The sequence below is a fragment of the Dendropsophus ebraccatus genome, chromosome 6 (assembly GCF_027789765.1).
Source record: "Dendropsophus ebraccatus isolate aDenEbr1 chromosome 6, aDenEbr1.pat, whole genome shotgun sequence".
NCBI classification, from domain to species: Eukaryota; Metazoa; Chordata; class Amphibia; order Anura; family Hylidae; genus Dendropsophus; species Dendropsophus ebraccatus.
Window position 1 is genome coordinate 107,685,261 of NC_091459.1, and position 24,832 is coordinate 107,710,092.

Here is a 24,832-nt window from a genome sequence, read left to right on the forward strand (position 1 = left end):
TTAGAAAAAAGTTAATTTTTTATTAGAAAATGGACATAGACCTTTATCACAGATGTATACACTACACTATAAAGAAAACACAGGGCCATATGCAGATAATCCTGAGCGCTTCTTAGTTCTTCTTTTTGAAAACCTGATGACAAACTTGTTCTTCACATGTAAGATCCTATAATATAAAAGATATAGATGAATAAGCAATTGTGATATTCAGACAGAGCTTCACCAAGGTGGATCCCGGACCACTGCTCAATTTATTCTTTTGCTAGTATCCATCTACCCCAACCCTGATGCTATAGCTCAGGGGTGCACAGAGGAGGGCCTGGCTACTATATGAAGGCACAAAGGAGGGCCTGACTACTATATGGGGGCACAGAGAAGAGCCTGGCTACCATATGGGGGCACAGAGGAGGGCCTGACTACTATATGGAATGCACAGAGGAGGGTCTAGCTACTATATAAATGCATAGAGGAGGGCCTGGCTACAATATGGGAGCACAGAGGTGGACCTGACTACTATATGGGGAGCAGAGGGGGGCCTGGCTACTATATGGGGAGCAGAGGGGGGCCTGGCTACTATATAGGGCTTACAGAGGGGTACATAGTGAAAAGAAAATTTTAACCGGTATTCTCTTTTAACCACTTGTTGTCTGCCTGTCCTTAAGTATAAGAAGTCCTCCAAGATTTAGGTGACAGGCCATCAATATTACTGCTGTTAAAGGGGTTGTCCAGTGTGGGGGCACTTTTTTGGGGGGACCGGGGAGGAGGTGGCTGAAATAAAAGACGTCCACTCACCTCCCCAGTTCCAGCGGCGGCTCACTCATCGCGGCGCTCCGGTCCCCGGTTCCCGGCCGCCCGAGACGCTACGTCTCAGGGCTGCTCAGCCACTCAGTGAAGGAGGCGGGATCCGTGTTAAGTCCGCTCGGATCCCGCCTCCTTCACTGAGTGGCTGAGCGGCCCTGAGACGTAGCGTCTCGGGCGGCGTCAGCCACCCGGAAGCGGCCTGGGAACCGGGGACCAGAGCGCCGCGATGAGTGAGCCGCCGATGGAACCGTGGAGGAGGTGGCTGAAATAAAAGACATCCCCCCAAAAAAGTGCCCCCACACTGGACAACCCCTTTAAAGTGGTTATACAGTTATAGGGGCCATGGCACACATGTTCCTCTTTGTTCTCAGCTAAAGTTGGGAGGAAAGTCCTAAGGACAAACCATCAATATCAAAGTTCCAGAAAACCCCATTAGAAAAGGTATTTATATCCTGTAAACATCTGATAAATGTTCCTCAATTGAGCATTACAGACCTAAGGAAACAGTGCATGTATGTGTCATTCTCCATTGCAGCTTATGAGTGTTGCAGGGGGGCCCAGAGAGGGAGAGGGGCCCGGTGTTCTTATGTTCAGCCTGCTCACTGTAATGCAGGGTGAGAGAACTGAACATCAGAAGACACAGAAGATGGAGCAGGACCTGCACAGAGAGAGAAAAGGGTGAAGGACCTGATCACATGACCTGAAGGTCCTCAACCTTACAGTGTGGAGAGCAGCCCAACAGAGAGGAAGAGGGAGAAGACTGAGCTGTAAGTGCTGTGCTTCAGTGTTGGAGTGTGTCTGTGTCAGTCTGTCAGTTAGTGCCAACAATGTGTGTTTGTGTAAGTTAGTGGTGTCTCAAGTAATTGTGCAAAGTGTGTGGATAAGGGTCTCACTGAGGCTCTGTCGGCCGAGCACCCGCAAAAACCTGGAGCTGGCCCTGACTCCATGTATAATATACAGTGTATTGATTATACTATTATGTATGTTCATATACATTGTTATACAGAGCAAAGGCATAACATGAAGCTTTAAGGATACAAGACCAAATGAAATGACAGCATGGTCTGTGACACCAGGGCCTGGATGCAATCGCTACCTCTGCACCTCTATAGCTACACCTCAGTCACAGAAGATTTCCTAGACTGGACACATTTGTTCAATAGATTTAGGTCTATATGGGTTTTTATCAGCGTGTTAAAAATAGAGTGCTAAAAATATTTTTTACAGTTGAACAGTTATCTATAGCATTGTAAAAGTTCTGGTTCTGACCAGTGGTGGCGCTATAACCCCAAATTCTTACCAAGTAAAGTTTGTCTCCCTCGATCCAGTGCGTCCATCCACGGTTTTTCTTTTCTCCCTTCTGGACACAGACAAGTTTATCTCCATCCCAGGACACCAAGCTCTAAAACATTAATGATACAGACATAAGTCTCACAAAAAAGCAGAGGAAAGAATCATGTCTGACTATGGAAACTCGTTATATATATAAAGCTAGTGGGCACCACTAATAATCATGGAGTGCTAAACCAATGCATATAAGTAGTACATCATCCTCTCAAAAGAAAAAAAGCATATGCACAAAAAATGGTAGCACATCACAAAAATCTTTATTATAACACTGACATAGATACAAAGAACCACATAAATATATGAATGTACAGGAGTAGTAAAATAAGGGAGACAACACCCCAAATACTGCTCTACATTAAAAACACTAAAATGTCACCATAAGTCCTGCTGGTGTTCCAGCCAGGGCTAATCTACCACTCTGACTCTGGACCGTATGTACAATAACAAAAATCCAACATCTCTACCTAGACAGAGACCCGGTAAAACAAAATATAACCACAAATAATGAAGCATAGGAAAAAAAGGAAATTGGAAAAGATCACCATATACAGTCCAACAGAATGAGAGTCAGATGGGATAGGAAATCACCCTATGGAAACTCAGCACCAACCTACCATCACCACCCGATTGTCCAGGCCTTTGGTCTTCTCTTCAAACTCTACCCCAACCGTGAAGTCGAGGTCATAGTTCCTGAATGTGCTGAGGGTCTTTGTCTTAAACTCGTTTCCATTCTGAATTAATTCTTTGGTCTGGGTCAGATGAGCCGCGATCTTACGGGTAGCAAAGTCAATATCTGCAGTAGAAAGGGTGAATCCATTTTCATAGTCCATTTATATCAGGTATAGGAAGCCTTGGCTCTCCAACTGTTGCAAAACTACAATTCCCATCATGCCTGGACAGCCAAAGCTTTAGCCTGATGGAAGTTGTAGTTATGCAGAAAATGGAGACCCAAGGTTCTCTATCACTGATTCATATGATATCGTATACATGTTAAAGTGGTTGTAGATAAAGTAAGGACTCCAGTCTATCCTCTCTATTTTTATGCACAAATATTTTTTCTAGCATGCGAAAAAATATAACTTTGCAAGCTTCCATAGTGTGGTTTGCGTTTAGATCGTCATCTTAATTGTTCAGTACCAGTTATTGGCCCGGGGATATTTCTTTGCAGGTCAGATAATATTCAGATCTGGTAGATCAGTATAGTGTTCATCGTTTTGCTATTATATCCATTTGTACTAGGTGCGCATTCTATAGAAACACCAGGAGAGGGCACCACAGCATGGTGATTCTAAGTCATCAGTTTTTCACTTGCCCTGCATTCTGTGTCTGGTGTGGCAAGCAGCTGACTCAAGTCTATTACCTGTGTCCTATGTGTGAAAAAAAAAGATATATGTCACAGGACTGTCCAGACTAAGGGCACTATTACACCAAACCATTATTGTCCATATTTGGCAGACCACCACTGACTTCAATGGGCAGCCTAAACGATCTAAGAATTGTTCGGGCAGCCACTTGCTGTTCGCTGTCTGTGTGCGTAATATCACAGGCAGCGAGTGGGGAACGAAAAGGAAGCTTCCTCGTTACATCATGCCATGTAATACAGCCTTACTTGGTGTCCGGGGCAGCGATTCTAAGTGTGAGTCGGACAATTTTTCTTTCCACAACTATCTGTTATACGGTTTACAATGCATCATCTACAGGACTAGCCTCTGCTTACTGCCGGAGATGGATTCTATAATAAGTCTATGGAACCTCTCTCCTTTAGGGTGTGTGCACACTATGGAATTCCTGCGCATGACCCGCGGCGGATTCCATCGCTTGTACCCGCACACAGCGTCGCGCATCTCAGCCCTTGCAATAGATACTATTCTATGCACGGGCGGATTCCGCATTCCGCCGAAAGAATTGACGTCAATAGTGTCTATGGCGGGGCGGAGATGTGCGCTGCCGCATTCGGGTACGAGCGACGGAATCCGCCGCGGGTCATGCGCGGGAATTCCGTAGTGTGCACGCACCCTTAGTGAGGAGACACAAGCACTTAGCTGAGCACTTCTCCCTGTTCTTTCTAGTGATCAGTGGGTTCTTAGCAACCAGATCATTACTGAAATAACTTGTGACACTTCTCTATGACAGGTCACTCACACCTGTAGTCCTCTGTGTATCCGTGGACCTGCAGCTCCAGACAAGACTGCCGATGTGCACCAGCAACCTGTTCGTGGTTGCACAGACCCCTTCATTACATATAGGTAATTTGTGCTGTAAATATGGGCAGCACTATGGTTTTCCCATTATCTTTTGCCGCACAGATTGCAGCCAGATCTGTAAAATGACAGATGTGTTTAAGGGCCCATAGGAATGAATGGGTCCATATTCTGTCTGTATTTGCAGATCCTCAACTACAGAAAGAAGCAATGTGTATACGTAGCCTTACACTTTAAAAAGCATAAGATTTTTTTTAAACTATAAACGGTTAGGCTGGGTTCACTGCGTTTTTGCAATCCGTTTAACGGATCCGTTTTTTTTAACGGACAAAAAAAATAGTGTCAGCAACGTTTTTGTGTCCGTCAAAAAAAACAGATCCATTTTGATCCGTTTTTTTTTTATAATGGAAGTCAATGGAAAAACGGATCAAAACAGATGCACACAACTACATCCGTTTTTGCAATCCTTTTTTTTTCAAAAAACGGATTGCAAAAACGCAGTGTGAGCCCAGCCTTACATTTATAAATTAGCTTTTTCTACCTAATAGGATTTGACCTAGTACTAAAAAACTGCAATCACGCAGGAAAGAAAACCTTCTGATATAATTCTATACAGTCCCCAAGTAAGCACAACCTTCCTTAAAACTTTACATAGCTTAGATAGAGCCAGAATGAAGAATACCTAATGCCTTCATGTATCCTTCAAAGTTGTCATTGACCTCCATGACCCAGGTGCCATTGTAGTCTGCAGGCATGATGATGTGATGGAGATGGGCAGCGGCACGGACAATGTGGACGGGAGAGCAGACTGCAGGGACTCTCTGGTCTGCCAGCAGCTTATATCCTGTGGAGCAGGAGGATTCCTGGGATCCCGATAAAAAGGTTTCAAAGTCACAGATTAGTTGACAAGGAACTTATCTCTAGTAATAAGTCCATGGGTCAAGTCTGAAATATTATTGCTTTGATTGTATATTTATTGCATAGGTGCATGGAGCCTGTAAGACATTAACCTTATTAGCTGATCCCAATATTTAATGCAGCTGTTTAACAAAGTTTTATCCACCTCATCCTGTCTGAGGAAGAAGATAGAAATGTGCAACGGAAGGCGAGGTCCACACAGAGCAGTGGATACATAAAAGATATAGAACTGAGATAAAGTGTAATAAAGCGGTGTGTGAGGCCATGATAAGGCGCAATGGTTGCTGCTGACTCTTTGGTAAAATCAGATGAATAGACAAGATGATAAGCGTGGGTTGGGGTTGGTTTACACTGCCATTTTCAGCCCTTAGTTCTGCTGTGTGATAGGAGCCGAAAGTGTTGCATGGTGGACACTGCGCCTAATAGACTCCAGCCCAACCCACCCACACACTTTAATGGGGGAGATTTATTAAACTGGTGTAAAGTGAAACTGGCTCAGTTGCCCCTAGCAACCAATCAGATTCCACCTTTCATTCCTCACAGACTTTTTGGAAAATGAGAGGTGGAATCTGATTGGTTGCTAGGGGCAACTGAGCCAGTTTCACTTTACACCATGTTTGATAAATCTCTACCTTTAGGTCTGTGCATATAATAGCACAGACAGCATGTGGGAAACAAGGAGGAAGCGAGCGCTGATCTGATAGTTCGGCGCTCGCTTCCTCCTCAACATCAGCCTGTGTATCAGGGCCCTAAGTGTTATGGACAGCTGCACCACCTTACTTTGCACAATCGTAGAGGCTGTGGGCTTCCATGGATATATGAGTACTCGTGTAGAAGAGGCAAGGGATATTATCAGATGAGAATACTAAGAAGTTATAGCCTGAAGTGAAGTCTGAATGAAGAAATGTTACTTTTATTGGAAAGCACTTCTAAGCATGCTATTACTTTCTTATTACTTGTTGTAAAGCAAACATTGCATCATAAGGGTTCAATGGTCACTAAACTTTGCATAAATCAATGGTATGAAATTAAATAGCATGAAATGAGATTAAATGGTCACTGCTGTTTTAAACAATTTCCCTTTATGTGATCCCTAACATTAGTCACTTCCTTCACCGAAAACAAATCCTTACCCCCCCCCCCCTTGTCCAGTGTAATGCTATGCTTTCCTTTCTGCTCATATAATACATTGCAAACCCAGTCTATCAGTAATCCCTTCTCTTCCCCATGCTATCCATATTAATATACTGTATACATTATCCCAAGCACAGTGCAGCTGGTTGAGTGTTTGCTGTGATGCTGCTATTGTTTATTTTATATGTGCCCAAATAATACCTTGCAAACTCAGTGCATCAGTAACCCATTCTTTACCAGCTATGATGGCATAGCATAGAAGAGTATGTGATGTGCTATGCTGGGATTGGCTAGGGAAGTCAGGGAAAGGAACAATCTGCGTATTTACTACTGACAAACAGCTCAGCCCAGTTTCCTTTACGAACATCATCTCTCCTGGATTAAAGGAGAAGTCCGGTGAAAATTTTTATTAAAGGGCAACTCCGGCGTTTTTTTTTTATAGCTTATTTAACACACATTACAAAGTTATATAACTTTCCTTTTCTTGCCCATTCACTTCAAACAGACCCGGAAGTGAGGGAGTTCTGAAGACCGGGGCCGGAGGTGACGGAGTCGCGGGTGGCGGGGTATTCAAGTGCCGATCGTCACCGGAGGAATGGTGAGTATGTTTTGTGTGTGTGTGTGTCTGTTTTTTTTTTTTTTACGTTCCGCCGGAGTTGTCCTTTTAAAGTATTGTATTGTATTGCCCCCCAAAAGTTACTAATATATATACTTATTACGGGAAATGCTTATAAAGTGCTTTTATTCCTGCACTTACTACTGCATCAAGGCTTCACTTCCTGGATAAAATCATGATGTTACGACCCGACTCCCAGAGCTGTGCGGGCTGTGGCTGCTGGAGAGGATGATGGCAGAGGGACACTGAGGGACACAGGGCACTGGAGGGACACTGAGCATCCCCCTGCCATCATCCTCTCCAGCAGCCACAGCCCGCACAGCTCTGGGAGTCGGGTCGTGACATCACCATTGTATCCAGGAAGTGACATCACCATGTTATCCAGGAAGTGACATCTTGATGCAGTAGTAAGTGCATCAATAAAAGCACTTTATAATCATTAATAATAATAATACTAATAATAATGCTTTTATTTGTATAGCGCACACAGATTCCGCAGCACTTTACATAGTTCCCGTGATAAGTGTATATTGGGGATTTGTATAACTTTTGGGGGGGCAATACAATACTTTAATAAAAATTTTCGCTGGAGTTCTCCTTTAACCCACACACAACAGCTTATCCTGAAAAGTTGCTTTAAGGGTAATTCTGGGGATTGAAACCTTTTAGAATGCACTTGGGGCATTTTTAAACTGCAAATGCAAGTGTACTCACCTGCCCTGATCTCCTGCAGCTGTTGTTCTGACTGTACTAGTTCCTTGTTGCTCACTGCTGCTTCCCCCGATGTGTCATCTCTTCAGGAAGTGTCCACTCAGCTTGTCACTGGCCGCAGCAGTGACCTACCCCAACCAGAAATAAGCTGAGCGGGCATTTCCTGCAGTAAAAACATGTCATAAGAAGTGAGCAGCAGGAACATGGCGATGTTGGAATATTAGATGTGGGGAATCAGGGCAAGCGACTACACTTACTTTTATATTTTGAAAACATCCCATTCAAACATTTTTAAGTCCCGGAATAACCCTTCGAAAGGTTAGTAACCATTTAAGTATGCAGCAAACTATACCTCCATTCATAATGTTTTATTATATACCATATGTAGGAAAAAAGTTTCTGTAAATATTTGACAGGGACACAATATTAAATCAGGGTAAGGTTTTTATTAAAGTACCTAACATCACATTATAAAAGAAAATCACAGAAAATTGGACCCTAAAACAATAACATGGTAAAAGGGAAGTGGAGGGAATTTTCTACATTTTTCTAGAAAGGAGGCCTTTTCTCTATTACAGTCGGCGTCACTGAGGAACCTTCTTAAAAACTTGTTTGCAGGCTACATCTCCTACCCGCATCTCCTAGAAGAAAAAACACAAATATTAGCATCAGGACAGGCAAGAGAGGTATGACAAGGATTATAAAGTTACAGCATGAACCCTAAAGACATTTGTATGATTGAATATTAAAGCGACTCTGTACCCACAATCTGCCCCCCCCCCCCCAGCTTGTACCTTCGGATAGCTGCTTTTAATCCAAAATCTGTCCTGGGGAATGTTCGGCAGGTGACGCAGTTATTGTCCTAAAAAACAACGTTTAAACTTGCAGCCTCGTGCCAAACGGCCGTGGCCTAGAGTGTCTGTGCATTAGGCTGGCACAACCTCTCTGTCCCTCCTCCCTGCCCTCTTCATCTTTAGGAATGCTCCAGGCAGATTGCCTCCTATTTATCAGCTGTGAGAACACGGCACATGGGCTTGATCGTTAAGGCACCTGTGCATTGTTCAGACAGGTGATGAATAGGAAAAATCCTGCCAGTGGTATTCCTAATGATGAAGAGGATACTCTAGGCCACGGCCATTTGGCACAGGGCTGCAAGTTTAAAAGTTGTTTTTTAGAACAATAACTGCATCCCCTGCCGAACGGACCCCAGGACAGATCTTGGATTAAGGTACAAGTGGTTTGGGGGGTCAGATTGTAGGTACAGAGTCACTTTCAAGGGAATTTGTCAGCTCCGTACCAGGTACAGAGCTGTAGACACAGGCCGATAGGGATTACAAAGTTAAAATAAATGATGCCTTTGTCTTTGCTGACGGCTATTCGTAGATTTATAAAATTGCATTTTTCTTTGGAAGCTGAAGAGCCACAGAAGTGATGCTGAGCCACAGCATGCATGCCTCCTCCCTCTTACACCTTCCCCATCATGACTGATTACAAACAGGGCTGAGAGTCCAGCCCTGTAAGTCAACTAGTCAAGGCAGGGAGAGGTGAGGGAGAAGGCGTGCATGCTGTGGCTCAGAATCTTTTTTGTGGCTCTTCAACTTCCAAAGTAAAATGTGCAAATGGCCATAAAAAAAAAAAAAAGCATAATTTGTTTTCCGGTGTCTGCAGCTCTGTACCTGGTACAGGCCTGACAAATTCCCTTTTAATCCCAGATTAGAAAAACAGCACCACACCTATCCCCAGGGTGTGTGTGGTATTGCAGCTTGGTTCTGTTGACGTGAATGGAGCCAGGTTGTAATACCAGACACATCTTATTGACAGAATCACCACAGAGCAGGACAGCACAGCATGGAGGAGGCGAATCTGATTCTAGTTCTATGAGGTGCACAGGGAGCTGCTGTCAGTAAGTGCAGTAAGTACACTTGCTAAGGCTATGTTCACACAACCTAAGTAAAGTATTAATCACGGCCATTGCTGCCCATTTGCAACACGGTCGTGATTAATACATAACTTACATTGTGCTGCAGGGGAATTCCGTCCGGAGAGTATACACTAGCGCTAGTATCGCTAGCGGCCCTGCAAAAAACTGACATGTCAGTTTTCTGCAGCCGCTAATGATTAAATAATGGCAGCAGAGAAACTGTCAGTTCACACAATGGAGCGTGCAGCTCCATTGTGTGAAGCAGGGAATTCGGATGCAGGCGCACATGGATGCATCTGTATACGAATTCAGCAGAAACGAAGATCAACCGACTGGTACTGCAGTACACTAAACACTATAAAGTGGACAACCCCTTTAACCTTTCTGTGCAGAGAAATTGAACCATGAACAGTTCATTGCCTCCTCTCAAAATTGAACGATAAACTAGACAGCGATCCATCAGTGTAGTCACTTTTTGTCAAAGTGCGCTGCTCGCCTTCCTCCTGCGCGCTGCTCGCCTTCCTCCTGCGCGCTGCTTGCCCAGCCGTGTATTGTGATGTATTTTTAAATTCAGTTTCTGTTTTTATTTAAAAGGATTCTTTTAACTAAAAAATGGATAGACCACTGCCTGGAATTGACAAAGGAATGACTCATTCCACCACTTCTCCCTCTGAATACTCTGGCAAATACACACTTATTTTTGTTGAAGAAATCTTTGTGGTTTTGTTAAAGAATTCAAAAGAGGAGGGAAAGATGAAAGAAGATAGCTTGGAAAAGCAGCAGCAGCCCTGGTTCAGCAGAGAGACAGGGAGAATGGAGCCTTTGTGTTCAAAGCAAGCTGGTTGAGCATTGCTCACGGCCAATCAAAAGCTTTCATCTCGAGGGTCTAACTTGTCAAATGTTCAAGGGAGGCCTTTACCATCCTCAAATGTAATCTGCTTCCATGTTTGATATAAATAGTGTAAAAAAAAGTGTATGAAGACTAAATGGAACGGTTAGCTGCTGAATAGAATATAGAATATAACAGTTGTTATTAACAGAAAATATAATAACCCACTTATAGAGGAAAAATATAGAGTTTTTTTTTAAATTAATGTTTCTCAAGTCAGTGACAAAACCGCAAGTGTTGTGGATTTAGCATAACTTCCTGAACTTAAAGGAATATTACTTCTAAACATGGCTAACGATCAGACGACGAACGAAAATTTCTTTGGATGTCATTGGTCGCATTTTTTTGAGCAAAATCGCTGTTAAAGTGGTAGTCCAGTGAAAATCTTTTTCTTTCAAATCAACTGGTTTCAGAAAGTTATATAGATTTATCATTTGCTTCTATTTAAAAATCTTAAGTCTTCCAGTACTTATCAGCTGCTGTATGTTCTGCAGGAAGGGGTGTATTGTCTCCAATCTGACACAGTGCTCTCTGCTCCCACTCGTGTCCGTGACAGGAACTGTCCAGAGCAATAGAAATTCCTATAGAAAACACCTCCCACTCTGGACAGTCCCTGACATGGCAGCAGAGAGCACTGTGTCAGACTGGAAAGAATACACCACCTCCTGCAGGACATACAGCAGCTAATAAGTACTGAAATACTTGAGATTTTTAAATAGGAGTAAATTACAAATCTATATAACTTTCTGAAACCTGTTGATTTGAAAGAAAAAGATTTTTCCAGAGTACCTCTTTAACTTTTTGTAGCAATCTATCTTCTTGTCTAAACGCCTATTGTTTAAAAAAAATAAATAAATTTGCGGATGTAAAAAAATCTTAGTGAATGTACCACTAGGTACATCGCTTGGAGTTTTTTTTTTACAAGAACAGACCGGCATCGGCAGGGGGATGCCACTGCTGCGTTTTGTTTTTTTTAATCACCTGACTCCCATGCACAGCGCCGATCTATTCCCAAGCACCGGCCTGGCATAAAGCATTGGGGATGAACTATGACCTACCCTCCTCACATCTGTGCCATTTTAGAGTAATCATAGTTGTAACTTCAGTCTGGAACGTGACTCTCTGGCAGTGGTCCATCAGCTCTGACTGACACGTCTGCTCCTATACTCCCCCCTATGTGAGAGACCTGTCAGTCAAGGCCTGTGTACCGCCTCCTTGACCCGGAGCCTGTTCACAGCAGAGTCAATCATAGATTGCTGTTGTAAGTCTGTTGATGTTTAATGCTGAACTCTAAGCAGATACAAATAATCGTAGTTGTAATTTGGGCAGGGAATTGGGCTCAGTCATCAGGGCAGTCTATGTAGTTTGATTCAAGTGGATGGAAAATGCAGGCAAACGTATAGAAAAGTCCTGGCACTCACCAACTTAAACAAATGCTTATTAGAGATGAGCGAACCGGGTTTGGGTCCATCCGAACCCGAACAATCGGCATTTAATTAGTGGGGGCTGCTGAACTTGGATAAAGCTCTAAGGTTGTCTGGAAAACATGGATACAGCCAATGACTGTATCCATGTTTTCCACATAGCCTTAGAGCTTTATCCAAGTTCAGTAGCCACCGCTAATCAAATGCCGAAAGTTCGGGTTCGGATGGACTCGAACTCGAACCTGGTTCGCTCATCTCTACTGCTTATTCATTCATTCAGTGAAGTAAAATGTAGATCAGTATACAGAGGATGCTTTTCAACTAACAGAGCCTTCATTGGCTTCACTGAATGAATAAATCTATGTATGTTGGCGAGTGCCGGACTCTTGTATAAATTTTAGAAGCCCTTACTGACAGATATGTCCCTGTTTGAGTATAGGAAGAGGTGGGTTAATCATGGCTGTTGGAACATTGCAATATCTCAGAGCTGCTTTTCTGGCTGTGATTACCTTGAAAATGTTGTGATAAGTAGGTGTCAAGACTGTGCGCTGGCGCTCCTTGGCCTGAGCTGTGCGGCCGAGAAGGCGCTGAGTTGGTGCATTCCAGAATCCTGTCTGCCTTGGCAGCTTGAGGGTTAACCTGCTGCTGTGCAGGTGAGCTGTGTGGAGGATCAGGGGCTGGTTCAATCAGCTGCTGGACTGAGTTCCCGATCCTGTATAAATAGTAGGTAAGCCCAGCATTCTGAGCTGGCTATTAGTTGTTACTAGTCCCAGCTCCCCTGCTCCTTTCCCAGCGTTCCCCGGTCCTAATACCCTTGCTATTATTCTGCCAGTTTTCTGACCTTTTGCCTGACCTCCGACTATCTGCTCCCTTTTTGATTTTGTACTGCGTTGTCCGATTGGTTTTGACTTGGCTAGCTGACTCTCCTCCATTTTGTTGTTTGTCTGTCTATGTTCTGTGTGTTCACCTACTCAGTGTAGGGACTGACTCTGTGGTTGTCCCCGGCCACTTAGGGCCGTGCGTGTCAAGTAGGCAGAGACATTGGTTAGGGCAAGTTCAGGGCTCACTGTCTTGTCCGTGTCTCCCCAGCCTGACAGTAAGTTTGTCAGTGCTTCATGTTGCCCATGGTTCGGGAAGCTTGAAACTAGGGACAGTTTTTTTTGAAGGAGTTGTCTGGAGTAAAAAAAATTATATACCTGGGTGTGGTGTAAAAATAATAAAGAAGTTATACTCTCTCCCCCCCCCCCCCCGATCCTCTGGAGCTGCTTTAACAATGCTTCCAGTCCCTACCACTAGAGTCAGTGTAAGGTTCTTATAGGGGTGACGTGCCACCAGGAAGAAGTAGTGATAAGCAGGGATCGGGAACATGGACATAGCAGCCACCATTTTGTTTTTCTCCTGGACAAACCCTATACGAAGAGTAGGATGAGACATCATTCCCTTTAGACCTGTATTTCAAAGTGTCTTCACCCTGGGTACTCTAATGCACAGATATAAGAGTAATAGACCAAAACCAGGGCTTTACACAATAGGAGGTTAGAAGCAATCTTACTACTTAGAATGCCAAAGATTCTGTACCAGATGTAACGTGTCTCCTTCCACCCACTGTGTCCATCCACGTCCTTCCTTTTCGCCTTTCTGTATACACACCAGCTTGTCACCTTCCCAGCTGACCGTTGTCTAAAGAAATAGATATTAGGGCACATTGAATAATAGGTATAACAAACAATACTTTTATTTAATATAGTAACGGGACTATACTGTGAAGAGCATGGCTTATACATCCTGCCATCATGGCTCTCCGCTGAAGTCATACGATAGAGTATTTCATGGTCTAATTGGCTCTGACTTGAATTGAAAGCATATCGGCTGCTGCATAATTCATACAAATGTAGATGGCAAAATGAACCCACAGAACGGGATGGAATCCAAGCATATAGCTATGGACTTGATATACTGACTGAAGCTCTTGGGCTCCTCGCAGTGTTATGTCTCTGACAACAGGAAAAGCTTTATATCTATGACCTATTACACTGGTCTACATTTGAAAAGAAAAATTCTGCTGATGTAAATATTTTTGCTGATTCCATATTTGAAGGCAAAAAATATGCAATACGTACATTTTTTTCACAAATGAGAAATGTTTTAAGCGACTCTGTACCCACAATCTGACCCCCCCAAACCACTTGTACCTTCGGATAGCTGCTTTTAATCCAAGATCTGTCCTGTGGTCCATTTGGCAGGTGATGTAGTTATTGTCCTAAAAAAATACTTTTAAACTTGAAGCCCGTGCCAAACGGGAGTATCTGTGCACTAATTTTGCACCACCCCTCCGTCCCTCCTCCCCACCCTCTTCATCATTAGGAATGTCACTGAAACATTTTCTCCATGCTGAATATTGCACAGGTCCACTCCTTAATGATCCAGCCCATTTGCCGGGCTGCCACAGGTGGAGAATAGGAGACAATCTGCCTGGAGCATTCCTAATGATGAGGAGGGCGGGGAGGAGGGACAGAGAGGTTCAAGATTAAAAGTATTTTTTAGGACAATAACTGCATCCCCTGCCGAACGGACCCCAGGACGGATCTTGGATTAAAGGCAGCTATCCGAAGGTACAAGTGGTTTGGGGGGGGTCAGATTGTGGGTACAGAGTCGCTTTAATTAATTAAGCCAGTTTTCATTTTTGTTCTTTCATTTTGTCCTCTGTGTTTAAAAGGCCATAGCGCTTGCATTTTTTTACCTGCAGACCCACATGAGCCCTTACCTTTAGCGACACCAATTATACTTTGCAATGACAGACTTAATTTTTCTATAAAATATACTGTGAAACCAGAAAAAAATTATTTGTGCATTTGTGAAATTGAAAAAAAGTGCAATTCTTTTTATTTTGAGGGGTTTTATGTTTACACCATTTGCCCTATGGTATAACTGACATGTTATTTCTGTTACTCAAGTTGGTATGATTACAGCAATATGTAACTTATATAACGTTTATTTTATTGGATGGCTTTTAAAAATAAAAAAAAACTTTAAAAAAAAAACTAAAAAACTAAAAAGTTCTTCAAATTGCCCTATTACCATCCATATAATGCTTTTATTTTTTGGTGTATGGGGCTGTGTGAGGTGTAAATTTTTTCGCCATGATCTGTTTTTTTCTATCAGTACTTTGTTCACATATATGCCACTTTTTGATCGCTTTTATTACCATTTTTCTGCATTTGATGTGACCAAAATTTTGCAGGTTTTGGCGGGTTTTTGCGCTTACACCATTTACTATGCAAGATTAGGAATGTGCTAATTTTATCGTTCAGGTGATTACGCATGCGGCGATACCAAATATGTTTGTTTATTTATTTTTGTAAAATGGGAAAAGGGGGGTGATTTAAACTTTTTTACATACATTAATTTAAATTCCTCCTGGGAGACTTCTAATAAAACTGCGCTGATCTCTCATAGAGATCAGTGCAGTATACATAATACAGCACTGATTGATTAGATCAGTGCTGTATTACTCTGGGCTGCAGCAGATTGACGAGCCGGGATCAGTGTCAGTGCGACTCTGAGGCCTGGCCTGTTGAGATGAGGGGATCTCCCCTCCGCAATTCTTTTTCTGGATGCCCTGGAATAGTTATGATCAGGGTAAACACCAGCAGTAGTCTGCCGTCATGTTTGTGTTCCATCTGCCCTGATATCTATGTTCCATAAATATATATAGCCACAAAATGCCGACATCAGCAGTTTTAAACTACTTATTCAGTATTCTCCCATTTAGTTATACCTACTGCATATCTTTCATATTTTTTCACACTCAGCATTTCCAAATAATTATATATAATGTTACGTTAAAACTTCAAAAGTTTTCTAGTAAACAGCGTTTTGCGCAAAAACTGGACGTGACTGGAGGAAACGGATGTTATTTTTGGATTCAGCACCCCAAAATACATAAAGATCACATGTAATCTTGTAGTCAGCAAAATTGATGTATACCAGTGTTATAGGCACATGGCCCTAACAAAAGTGTTGCATTAGGCTGTGTTCACACAACGTACTATTTTTGAAAAGAACGACATATTATACTGAAAGGATTTGCATTAAAGTCAATGCAAACAACGGTTGTTGTTTCACACAATGTATTGAACAACGGCCCTTGTTTACTACAGCTGTTAAAATAATGATCATGTCAATTATTTCCGGCCCTTGTCCATAGATTTCAGTGCAATTTTTATTCCTTCAAGATAGAATTTTAGTAAAATTTCATGTAGGAATAAAATTGGAGAAACATCAAAGGGTCAGGATAGAAAACTCTAAGCAATATGCCCTGAGTATAAAAAATTCACAAGTGTCACAGTGGTTGTTTTTTTTTTTTTTTTTGCAGAAATCATTAGTAGAGGCAATTTTAGGAAACTTTGCCATTATATGCCATTATCTGCATTCAAAAAGACTCCCCCCCCCCACACACACACACACCTCTCACTCACTGCTCATTATCAGGAAATCAGTCAAATCCTGTCTGTTCTATGGAGAGGGGAGGGGGGAGGAGGAAGGCGGGAGATTAGTTGGCAGCAGAGAGCAGAGAACAAAGGATTACACAGTGGGAGCTGTGTGACAGCCAGTATTCAGGGGGTCAGAGAGGTCAGTGCTGACTTTAGAGGAGATAACCCGGTGATGTAGCTGTAAATTAACTCTTTGTTGTCCTGTTTTGGTGCCTCATCTCCATAAGAGAACCACAAAAATAAAATTGCATTTTTCGGCGAATAAACCCATTACAAAGTTTCTTAAAATCGCCTGTACTATTGATTTCTGCAAAAAAAAATGTAAACGACAGTAACACTTTACCAAAAACAAAGACCAAACAAACAGGTGGAAACTGGAGTCAATGCATGTAAATAAACAAATCGGCAGCATGAAATGGCAAGTAAAACCAAAAAACAAATACTAACACAAACACAGGAACACAAGATAAACCATATAAAAAGGAAGCCTGAAGAAAATGATCCCATATTTCTGCTCTGATTTATGGTAACAGGATACATGTCAGGCTCCTCCCTGTAAAGCTGATCTATCATCGCTGGAACCAATTTGCTGTAGAACATTTTATATTACTAGTGAGATGCAGGCCATCATAAGAGCCGGAGGAGGAGATTTTAGACTAATTGGGAACTTATTGTGGATGATCTACTTGACCTGGAAAAAATATCTGTCACTTATCACAGCAATATACAGTACTTTCTTTAGTTTGAGTTATTTTTCAGAATGTTCAGTTATTAAACACAAATTGTTGTGTATCATATCTGGAATTTGTCTATTTGTTTTTATGTTAAAAAAAAATAAATGGGTCACTGTCCTCCAAGTATGATGAATATAGGGGTTGCAGAATGGGAAGTATACACTTAATAGGAGAACTCCTTGCTGACACCCTATCATAACCAGCAGTGACATTAACTGTAGGGCTACAAGAATTATATGCAATTTGCATGACCGTAAGTATACAGGTGTATGTGCTTTTAATTTTTTTTGTTATACTTACCACATGATTTTAAATACTGAAAAAAGTGAAGTTTTAAAGAGGTACTCCGGTGAAGAGCTTTTCCCCAGTAATTGAAACACATTACAAAGTTATATAACTTTGTAATATGCTTCAAACATATATCTGCCCCCCTTCCCTATCTTTCCCCCCTCTCAATCCCCCCAAAAGTATACTCATTCTCAGGGCCGATTCTAGCTTTTCTGCTGCCTGAGGCGAGAACTGAAATAGTGCCCCTCCCCCCCCCCACACACACACTAAACTGAGATCAACAACATATAAAAACCTAATACCACTACATAATGACTCCATATCACCACCCCGTAGTGACAAAATATTATCGCCAATATTATCACCACACAAGGGAAAAATACCACCACACACTACCCCATCTTAATGACTGATCAATACCACCAGTACTGCTACTGAAAAAAAATTACCGTATAGAGTCCAGCATTACCCCCACATAGTGATAGTACATTGATCAGGGTGCAGTTACATCCAGTGACGTCTTCTCTCATCAGAGTCGTTCAATTTCTCGCTTCTTCTCCATTTGAATCCGGCTCAATCGTGAAGACTTCTGTAAACCATGACTTGTCCCCGCAGCATCTATCGGACAGACATTTTAGGCTCCACAATTTACCAACACTCTCTTCACCCTTATACAATACCCTATCCATAGTGCCCAGATATGAATAATTCCCCCTATTATAATCCCCTCCATCTCCGCATAGTGTCATAATCTTCCTCCCATGTCCCCATGTAGCTTTAAAGGGAACCAATCACACACAAATTGGCCATAAAGATAAGGAAACGTGCTGGTACATCAGCCAGCATGCTTCCTAACCATCCCCCTGTCCCCTCTGTCCCATGAACATTCAGCCCGCAAAGTTAGTTTAATAGTGTCCCGCGCTGTATGCAAATTACCATGTAAGTAGTCAAGGTGGGCGGGCGGCTGGTCAAGTAGTCCCGGTGGGCGGGGGCTTCGTCATGTAGTCACAGGCTCCTGGGCCGCCTCCGATGCTGTAATCACGCCCCTCCGGGCGTGTTGTAAAGCGGCTCCTGGTGACGTCACTCGGGGGGGCCGGCATTGCACGTCGGCCGCGCCGACGTCTTTACTAAGCTGCGCGTGCGCAGTACAGTGGGTGAAGCCGCTGCTGTACTACGCCGCGCAAGCGCAGTACAGCAGCGTCTTCTCAGGCTGCACTGCGCACGCGCAGCTTAGTAAAGACATCGGCGTGGCCGACGTGCAATGCCGGCCCCCCCGAGTGACGTCACCAGGAGCCGCTTTACAACACGCCCGGAGGGGCGTGATTACAGCACCGGAGGCGGCCCAGGAGCCTGTGACTACATGACGAAGCCCCCGCCCACCGGGACTACTTGACCAGCCGCCCGCCCACCTTGACTACTTACATGGTAATTTGCATACAGCGCGGGACACTATTAAACTAACTTTGCGGGCTGAATGTTCATGGGACAGAGGGGACAGGGGGATGGTTAGTAAGCGTGCTGGCTGATGTACCAGCACGTTTCCTTATCTTTATGGCCAATTTGTGTGTGATTGGTTCCCTTTAATCCTCCTCCCATGCCATGTAGTTAAAATCCCAGTCTCCTCATGTAGTCATAATCCCCCCGTATCCCCCAATCTCCTCATAATCCCCCATCTCCTTAGTCCCTCGTGTCCCCCATCTCCTCATATTCCTCCCTTTGTCCCCCATCTCCTCATAAGCCCCCCGTGTCCCCCATCTCCTCATATTCCCTCCTGTCTCCCCATCTCCTTATAATTCCACCTGTCTCCTCATCTTCTCATATTCCCTCCTGTGTCTCCCCATCTCCTTATAATCCCCCGTGTCTCTCCATCTCCTTATAATCACCTCATATCCCCCATCTCCTTATAATCCCCCCATGTCTCCCCATCTCTGTATAATCCCCCGTGTCCCCCCATCTCCATATAATCCCCCCGTGTCCCCCCATCTCCATATAATCCCCCCTGTGTCCCCCATCTCCATATAATCCCCCCTGTGTCCCCCATCTCCATATAATCCCCCCATCTTCATATAATCCCCCGTGTCCCCCCATCTCCGTATAATCCCCCGTGTCCCCCCCATCTCCATATAATTCCCCCCATCTCCATATAATCCCCCCTGTGTCCCCCATCTCCATATAATCCCCCCATCTTCATATAATCCCCCGTGTCCCCCCATCTCCGTATAATCCCCCGTGTCCCCCCCATCTCCATATAATTCCCCCCATCTCCATATAATCCCCCCTGTGTCCCCCCATCTCCATATAATTCCCCCCATCTCCATATAATCCCCCCTGTGTCCCCCCATCTCCATATAATCCCCCCATCTCCATATAATCCCCCCTGTGTCCCCCCATCTCCATATAATCCCCCCTGTGTCCCCCCATCTCCATATAATCCCCCCTGTGTCCTCCCATCTCCATATAATCCCCCCTGAATCCCCCCATCTCCATATAATCCCCCCTGTGTCCCCCCATCTCCATATAATCCCCCCCATCTCCATATAATCCCCCCTGTGTCCTCCCATCTCCATATAATCCCCCCTGTGTCCCCCCATCTCCATATAATCCCCCCATCTCCATATAATCCCCCCTGTGTCCCCCCATCTCCATATAATCCCCCCATCTCCATATAATCCCCCCTGTGTCCCCCATCTCCATATAATCCCCCCTGTGTCCCTCCATCTCCATATAATCCCCCCTGTGTCCCCCCATCTCCATATAATTCCCCCCATCTCCATATAATCCCCCCATCTCCATATAATCTCCCCTGTGTCCCCCCATCTCCTTATAATCCCCCGTGTTCCCCCATCTCCATATAATCCCCCCTGTGTCTCCCCATCTCCATATAATCCCCCCATCTCCATATAATCCTCCCCCGTGTGTCCCCCATCTCCATATAATCCCCCCTGTGTCCCCCCATTTCCATATAATCCCCCCTGTGTCCCCCCATCTTCAGCAAAGTAAAAAAACAAACAAAAAGGCCAGCTACTCACCTCACCAATCGTTCCCACGCTGATAGTCACAACCCACGCTGCTGCTGTGTCCTCCTGGATGCTTCCTGCTCAGGCTGATCACAGATCTCATAGAGCAGCCTGACCAGGAAGACATCACTGGCTGCTCCAGATCACTTCTAGATCGCAGCACTAACACAGCCTGCGATCTAGAAGTGAATGGCACAGAGCAGAGAACTGATAGTTCCCTGCTCTGAGCCTCCTGTCAGCTGTGTGTGCCTCCTAATGAGGACACAGACACAGCTGACAGCAGGGGGCGCTCCTATAGTGCAGAAGCAGGGAGTCCGGCATCACACTGGAGTCCCTGCTTCTGCACGTATACTCCGTGGGCGGTACGCTATTAGCGTAGCACGCCCCGGAATAGGCATACAGAAGCAGAGACATATGTGGCTGATATCTCTGCTCCTGTAGTCAGTGAGAGGTCAGGCATATAATATATGCATGAACGCTCACTGTGCAGGGGCGGCCAGTGCCGCCCCCTGCAAGGTCCCATGAGCTGCCGCCTGAGGCGAAGACTTCACTTCGCCTCATGGCAGATGCGGCCCTGCTCATTCTTACCTAATGACTGTTGACCCCAGGCTGCTCTGTGGCAGCCATTTTTTGACAATGACATCATCAAGAGGGAGGCGGGTCTAAGCCCTGTTAAGCCAGCCTCCCTTTGTCAGATAACACAGGTTGCTCAGCTCTGATTGGCTGAACAAGCTGTAAGCTAACAGTTTTACAGAGTCAGTCAGACATTACTGGAGACAAAGTGCATCATGGGAAAGCCCAAACTAGGAAGTAAAGAAAAAATGAAGACACAAACTGGAGCTTCAGGGACCTGCAAACAGTAGGAAATTCAAATGGAGACAGACTCAGTAGGGATGGTAAATGTAAAAACTATGTTTGTTTGATTGATTGATTGTTTTTTTTATCAGCGCTGTAGTAAACCCCTTTAAGTCAGGTCCCTACGGAGGCTCTACAAGTACCCTTAAATAAAATATACAACATCCATCTTATCCTTCTGTCTCCATGCTCCCCCTATGTCCTCCTGCGGTGTCTCTGGGTCCCCTACTGATCACAACCACTGCCAAAATGAGTGTCTGCGGCAGTCCACTCAGCTAATCATAGACTAAGACAGGACAGCTCCGCAACCAGTAATTGGCAGAGCGGACAGTCACTCCCAAGAGGAGTTTATTTACAGAAGTGGCAGCAGCTGCGGTGCCCAGACTTTAGTGCCTAGCTTTTTTGTGCTTGAGGAAGTGCTTGAGAAGAATTAAGAGAGGTAGTTGTAGCGGTGCTTGTAAGGTAGAGTAGAGTACAGCAGAGCAGAGGAGTTGGCCAGAGGAGCCCCAACCCAATGTAGCAATGTACTCCGAAAGTCTACTTGTATTTGTGTATAGACTTTGGTCTGACCACCTTCTGAACCCTGGAATTGTCAAACCCGTCCCAGTAGGGTAATACAAGCCCCAGCTGTGGTTATCTGGGTGTAGCTAAGTGTCTGGGATGTCTCAGTTACCTACACTGTGCGATAGGATATGTAGACCTCCAGTACTGGCTGCTTTGTCCTTTTGAGGCTAGTTCCTCTTGTTTCAGGATACAGCCCTGCTCTGTGTAGACGTGTTCTCCGCGTGGGTCAGCGTGTTCCTGTAGTGAGCTCTCCCTTTAAAGTGCTTAGCGCTGCATAGTAGATATAGTAGTAGTTGTGAAAGAACTGGTTATGTCTTGCTGCATCTATACACTCCTGTGTCTAGACTAGACTGCCTTCGTTGTCCCTGACAGAGGTCCTGGCATCAGCCAGGCCCTGGCTTAACTACAGCAGGAATAGTGGTTTTTGTGTCTTCCCTCTCTGAGAATCTAGATAAGACTAACCTGCACTTCCTCCACCAGTGAAATTCCTCCTACAGGGGCCTCTGTATGCCTCTCTGTGAGTGGTAAGGGTGAGCGTGTGCAGGAGAAAGGAGAAAAGAGATAGGCTAGAAGAAAAGAGCACCTCCCATTGGTCAATAGTAAACACATGGTACACATAAAACATTAACCCATGACTACCTTTAGCTGTGCATATAAATAAGGACATAGAAAACACTGACACCTAGTGGGGAAACTTTAGAATAACTCATCACCACTTTAACCTGAGAGAAAAGGCTTTTTGACAGGTGCAAAGAAGAGGAAAAACACCTGTGGTGAGATACCACAGCAGAAACTGTAAGCAGTTTTTACATGTTGGAATACCCCTTTAAGGGTACATTCATGTGTGTTTTTATGGGTGGAAGAGTTTCCCTTAAAGGAACAGTGCAGATCATGTCCACCAGAGAGCCAGGCTCACAGATAGCAGGTATACAGCCCAGGCTACTATGGACTCTCTTTCCCTCTTCTACACTTGGTACATCCGGCCTTTCTGTAAATTGTCTAACCTAGCTATTAAGAAAGACAAATTGCCCCTGACCACAGGCACACGAACATTGCTGCTTATATATTTATTCTACAAGACAATGACAACATCTATTCAATGAAAATAGCATCTACTGCTGGCAGAAGGTAGTATACAGTATATTACTAGATTTATTGTTCCCTACAGCTCCATATCCAACACATACATCCCATCCACAGACATGGATGCATGCCAACCAGCGCAGCTTCCACTACTTCTTCACAGCTGCAACCCACAAGACCAGCAGCCGGGGACTGGACTGTAAGTCAGGCTACCTAGGAAAGTTGAGAATTCTGTATTTTTAATGTCATCCATTTTTACCCCATTCATTTTTTTTTTTAGATTTCAGATTTTTTTTTTTACGGATACCATTTGTTATAATTCCTGGCCTTATACAACATTCTTCTTCATATGTAAGCAGGATATTAGTGCAGTTCCTGGATAGATCTATTCAGACCTTATACGAGTTGATTAAGAATTATCTCGGCCTTGTGGTTAACTTTGTCCTTTCCTCTGATATACGTGGAGTGACCTTTGGAGCATGAGAGTGAGCACTAAAATAGGAGATCACTAGTGATGTGTGAATTTTCACATTGCTGCTCTGAATAAATGTACAAGGGGGAGAGAACATTTTATTAGTAATATTATGAGGAAATCTACCAGCGTATGTGACAAATATAAAGTCCTGATGTACATCACTGAATACCATACAGTGCCCAATTTTTTATTTTTTTTTTTAAACATAAGACTAGGCAACATTTTTAATTGCAATAACCTGTGAATGAGATTTAGTTAAATAGGACCTGTAGCCCCCCCCCCCCAAAAAAAAAAAATGTTGCTACCAGTAAGTAGTTTAGGTTGCCTTGGTCACAGACCTTTAACAATTTATTTTTATACGCCTCCACATTTCTGAGATATGTGGGTTTATAGTTTTTTTTTTATAAATATAATTCAGGGAATGGTCAGATGGGTGTGAACTTTATTTTAATAATGGGAGTGAATATCAGGTGATGGAGAGGATTATACAGTCAGGGGTGTGGTTTATATTGAGGGGTGTGTATGCCCAATACACACACCCTGACTGTATCTCCATGGATATAGAGATGCAAGCATGCCATCCCCAATTCACGCCCATCTGACTATTGACTGAATTGTCAAAATATAAATCCACATATATTTTTTATGTGTACCTGTCATGAAAAAAAAAAACCTTTTGACATGTCAGAGAGGGATAAAAAAAAAAAAAAAAAAGTACAACAGCAACCTACAGGTGCAAGTGCTTACCGTATATACTCCCCTGGAATACACACGATAAAAACCTGCTCTAGAGATATTAAAAAAATGAGGATCTCAGCAAACTATTTGATCAAATAGAGTGTACCATGTCGCCAGGTTAAGGTGTCCTCAGAGACATGGTCCTACTCACACTAGCATTCTCACACTAGCGATGGCCAGGGCCGTATTTACCACTAGGCACCCGTAGTCCGGTGCCTAGGGCAGCATCTTTTTTTGTTTTTATTTTTCTAGTTTCCCTCCCCCCGTTTAGACTTGCCAGTAAATCTGGTGTCTTTTCCAGGGGGGTGGGGGGTATGGTGGTATTGGTCAGGTCTGGTATCGCCAATAGGTGCGTGAAGATGTGGCGTCTTTAGGTTTAGTGCCTAGGGCAGCTGCAGCTGTTAATACAGCCCTGGCGATGGCCTCTCCTGGGATCATCTGTTTGATCAAATGGTTTGCTAAGATTTACAGAGCAGGTTTTTAGTGTGTGTAAGCTCGGGGGAGTATGTACAGTAAGCACTTGTAGGTTGCTGTTGCACTTTTTTTTTGCCTGTACTTTAGCTACATGCGGCGTGCAACCTACAGTGTGAACAGAGGCATTGGAGTGCTGCTGACATATG

General features: G+C 43.9%; 2 protein-coding genes and 1 long non-coding RNA gene across 3 annotated transcripts in view; 1 reads left to right on the plus strand and 2 right to left on the minus strand.

The window, feature by feature from the left end:
* LOC138795883 (retinol-binding protein 2-like) lies at positions 1-5,228 on the minus strand. Its single transcript, XM_069975570.1, has 4 exons — positions 5,035-5,228; positions 2,766-2,944; positions 2,102-2,203; positions 1-166 (listed from the first exon to the last, which is right to left on the minus strand). Exons 1-4 carry the CDS (start codon positions 5,105-5,107, stop codon positions 113-115), a joined length of 408 nt encoding a protein of 135 aa, XP_069831671.1. The 5' UTR covers positions 5,108-5,228; the 3' UTR covers positions 1-112.
* Positions 4,291-10,892, plus strand: LOC138795884 (uncharacterized). Its single transcript, XR_011363681.1, has 3 exons — positions 4,291-4,397; positions 6,910-7,002; positions 10,247-10,892. It is a non-coding gene; the product is annotated as an uncharacterized lncRNA (long non-coding RNA).
* RBP1 (retinol binding protein 1) overlaps positions 8,158-24,832 on the minus strand; it is a 25,347-nt gene continuing 8,672 nt past the window's right edge. Inside the window, exons 3-4 of the mRNA XM_069975569.1 lie at positions 13,544-13,645; positions 8,158-8,372 (exon numbers count right to left, since the gene is read on the minus strand). Coding sequence (XP_069831670.1) covers positions 8,316-8,372; positions 13,544-13,645 — 159 coding nt within the window. The 3' untranslated portion in view covers positions 8,158-8,315. The remainder of the gene's footprint in view (positions 8,373-13,543; positions 13,646-24,832) is intronic.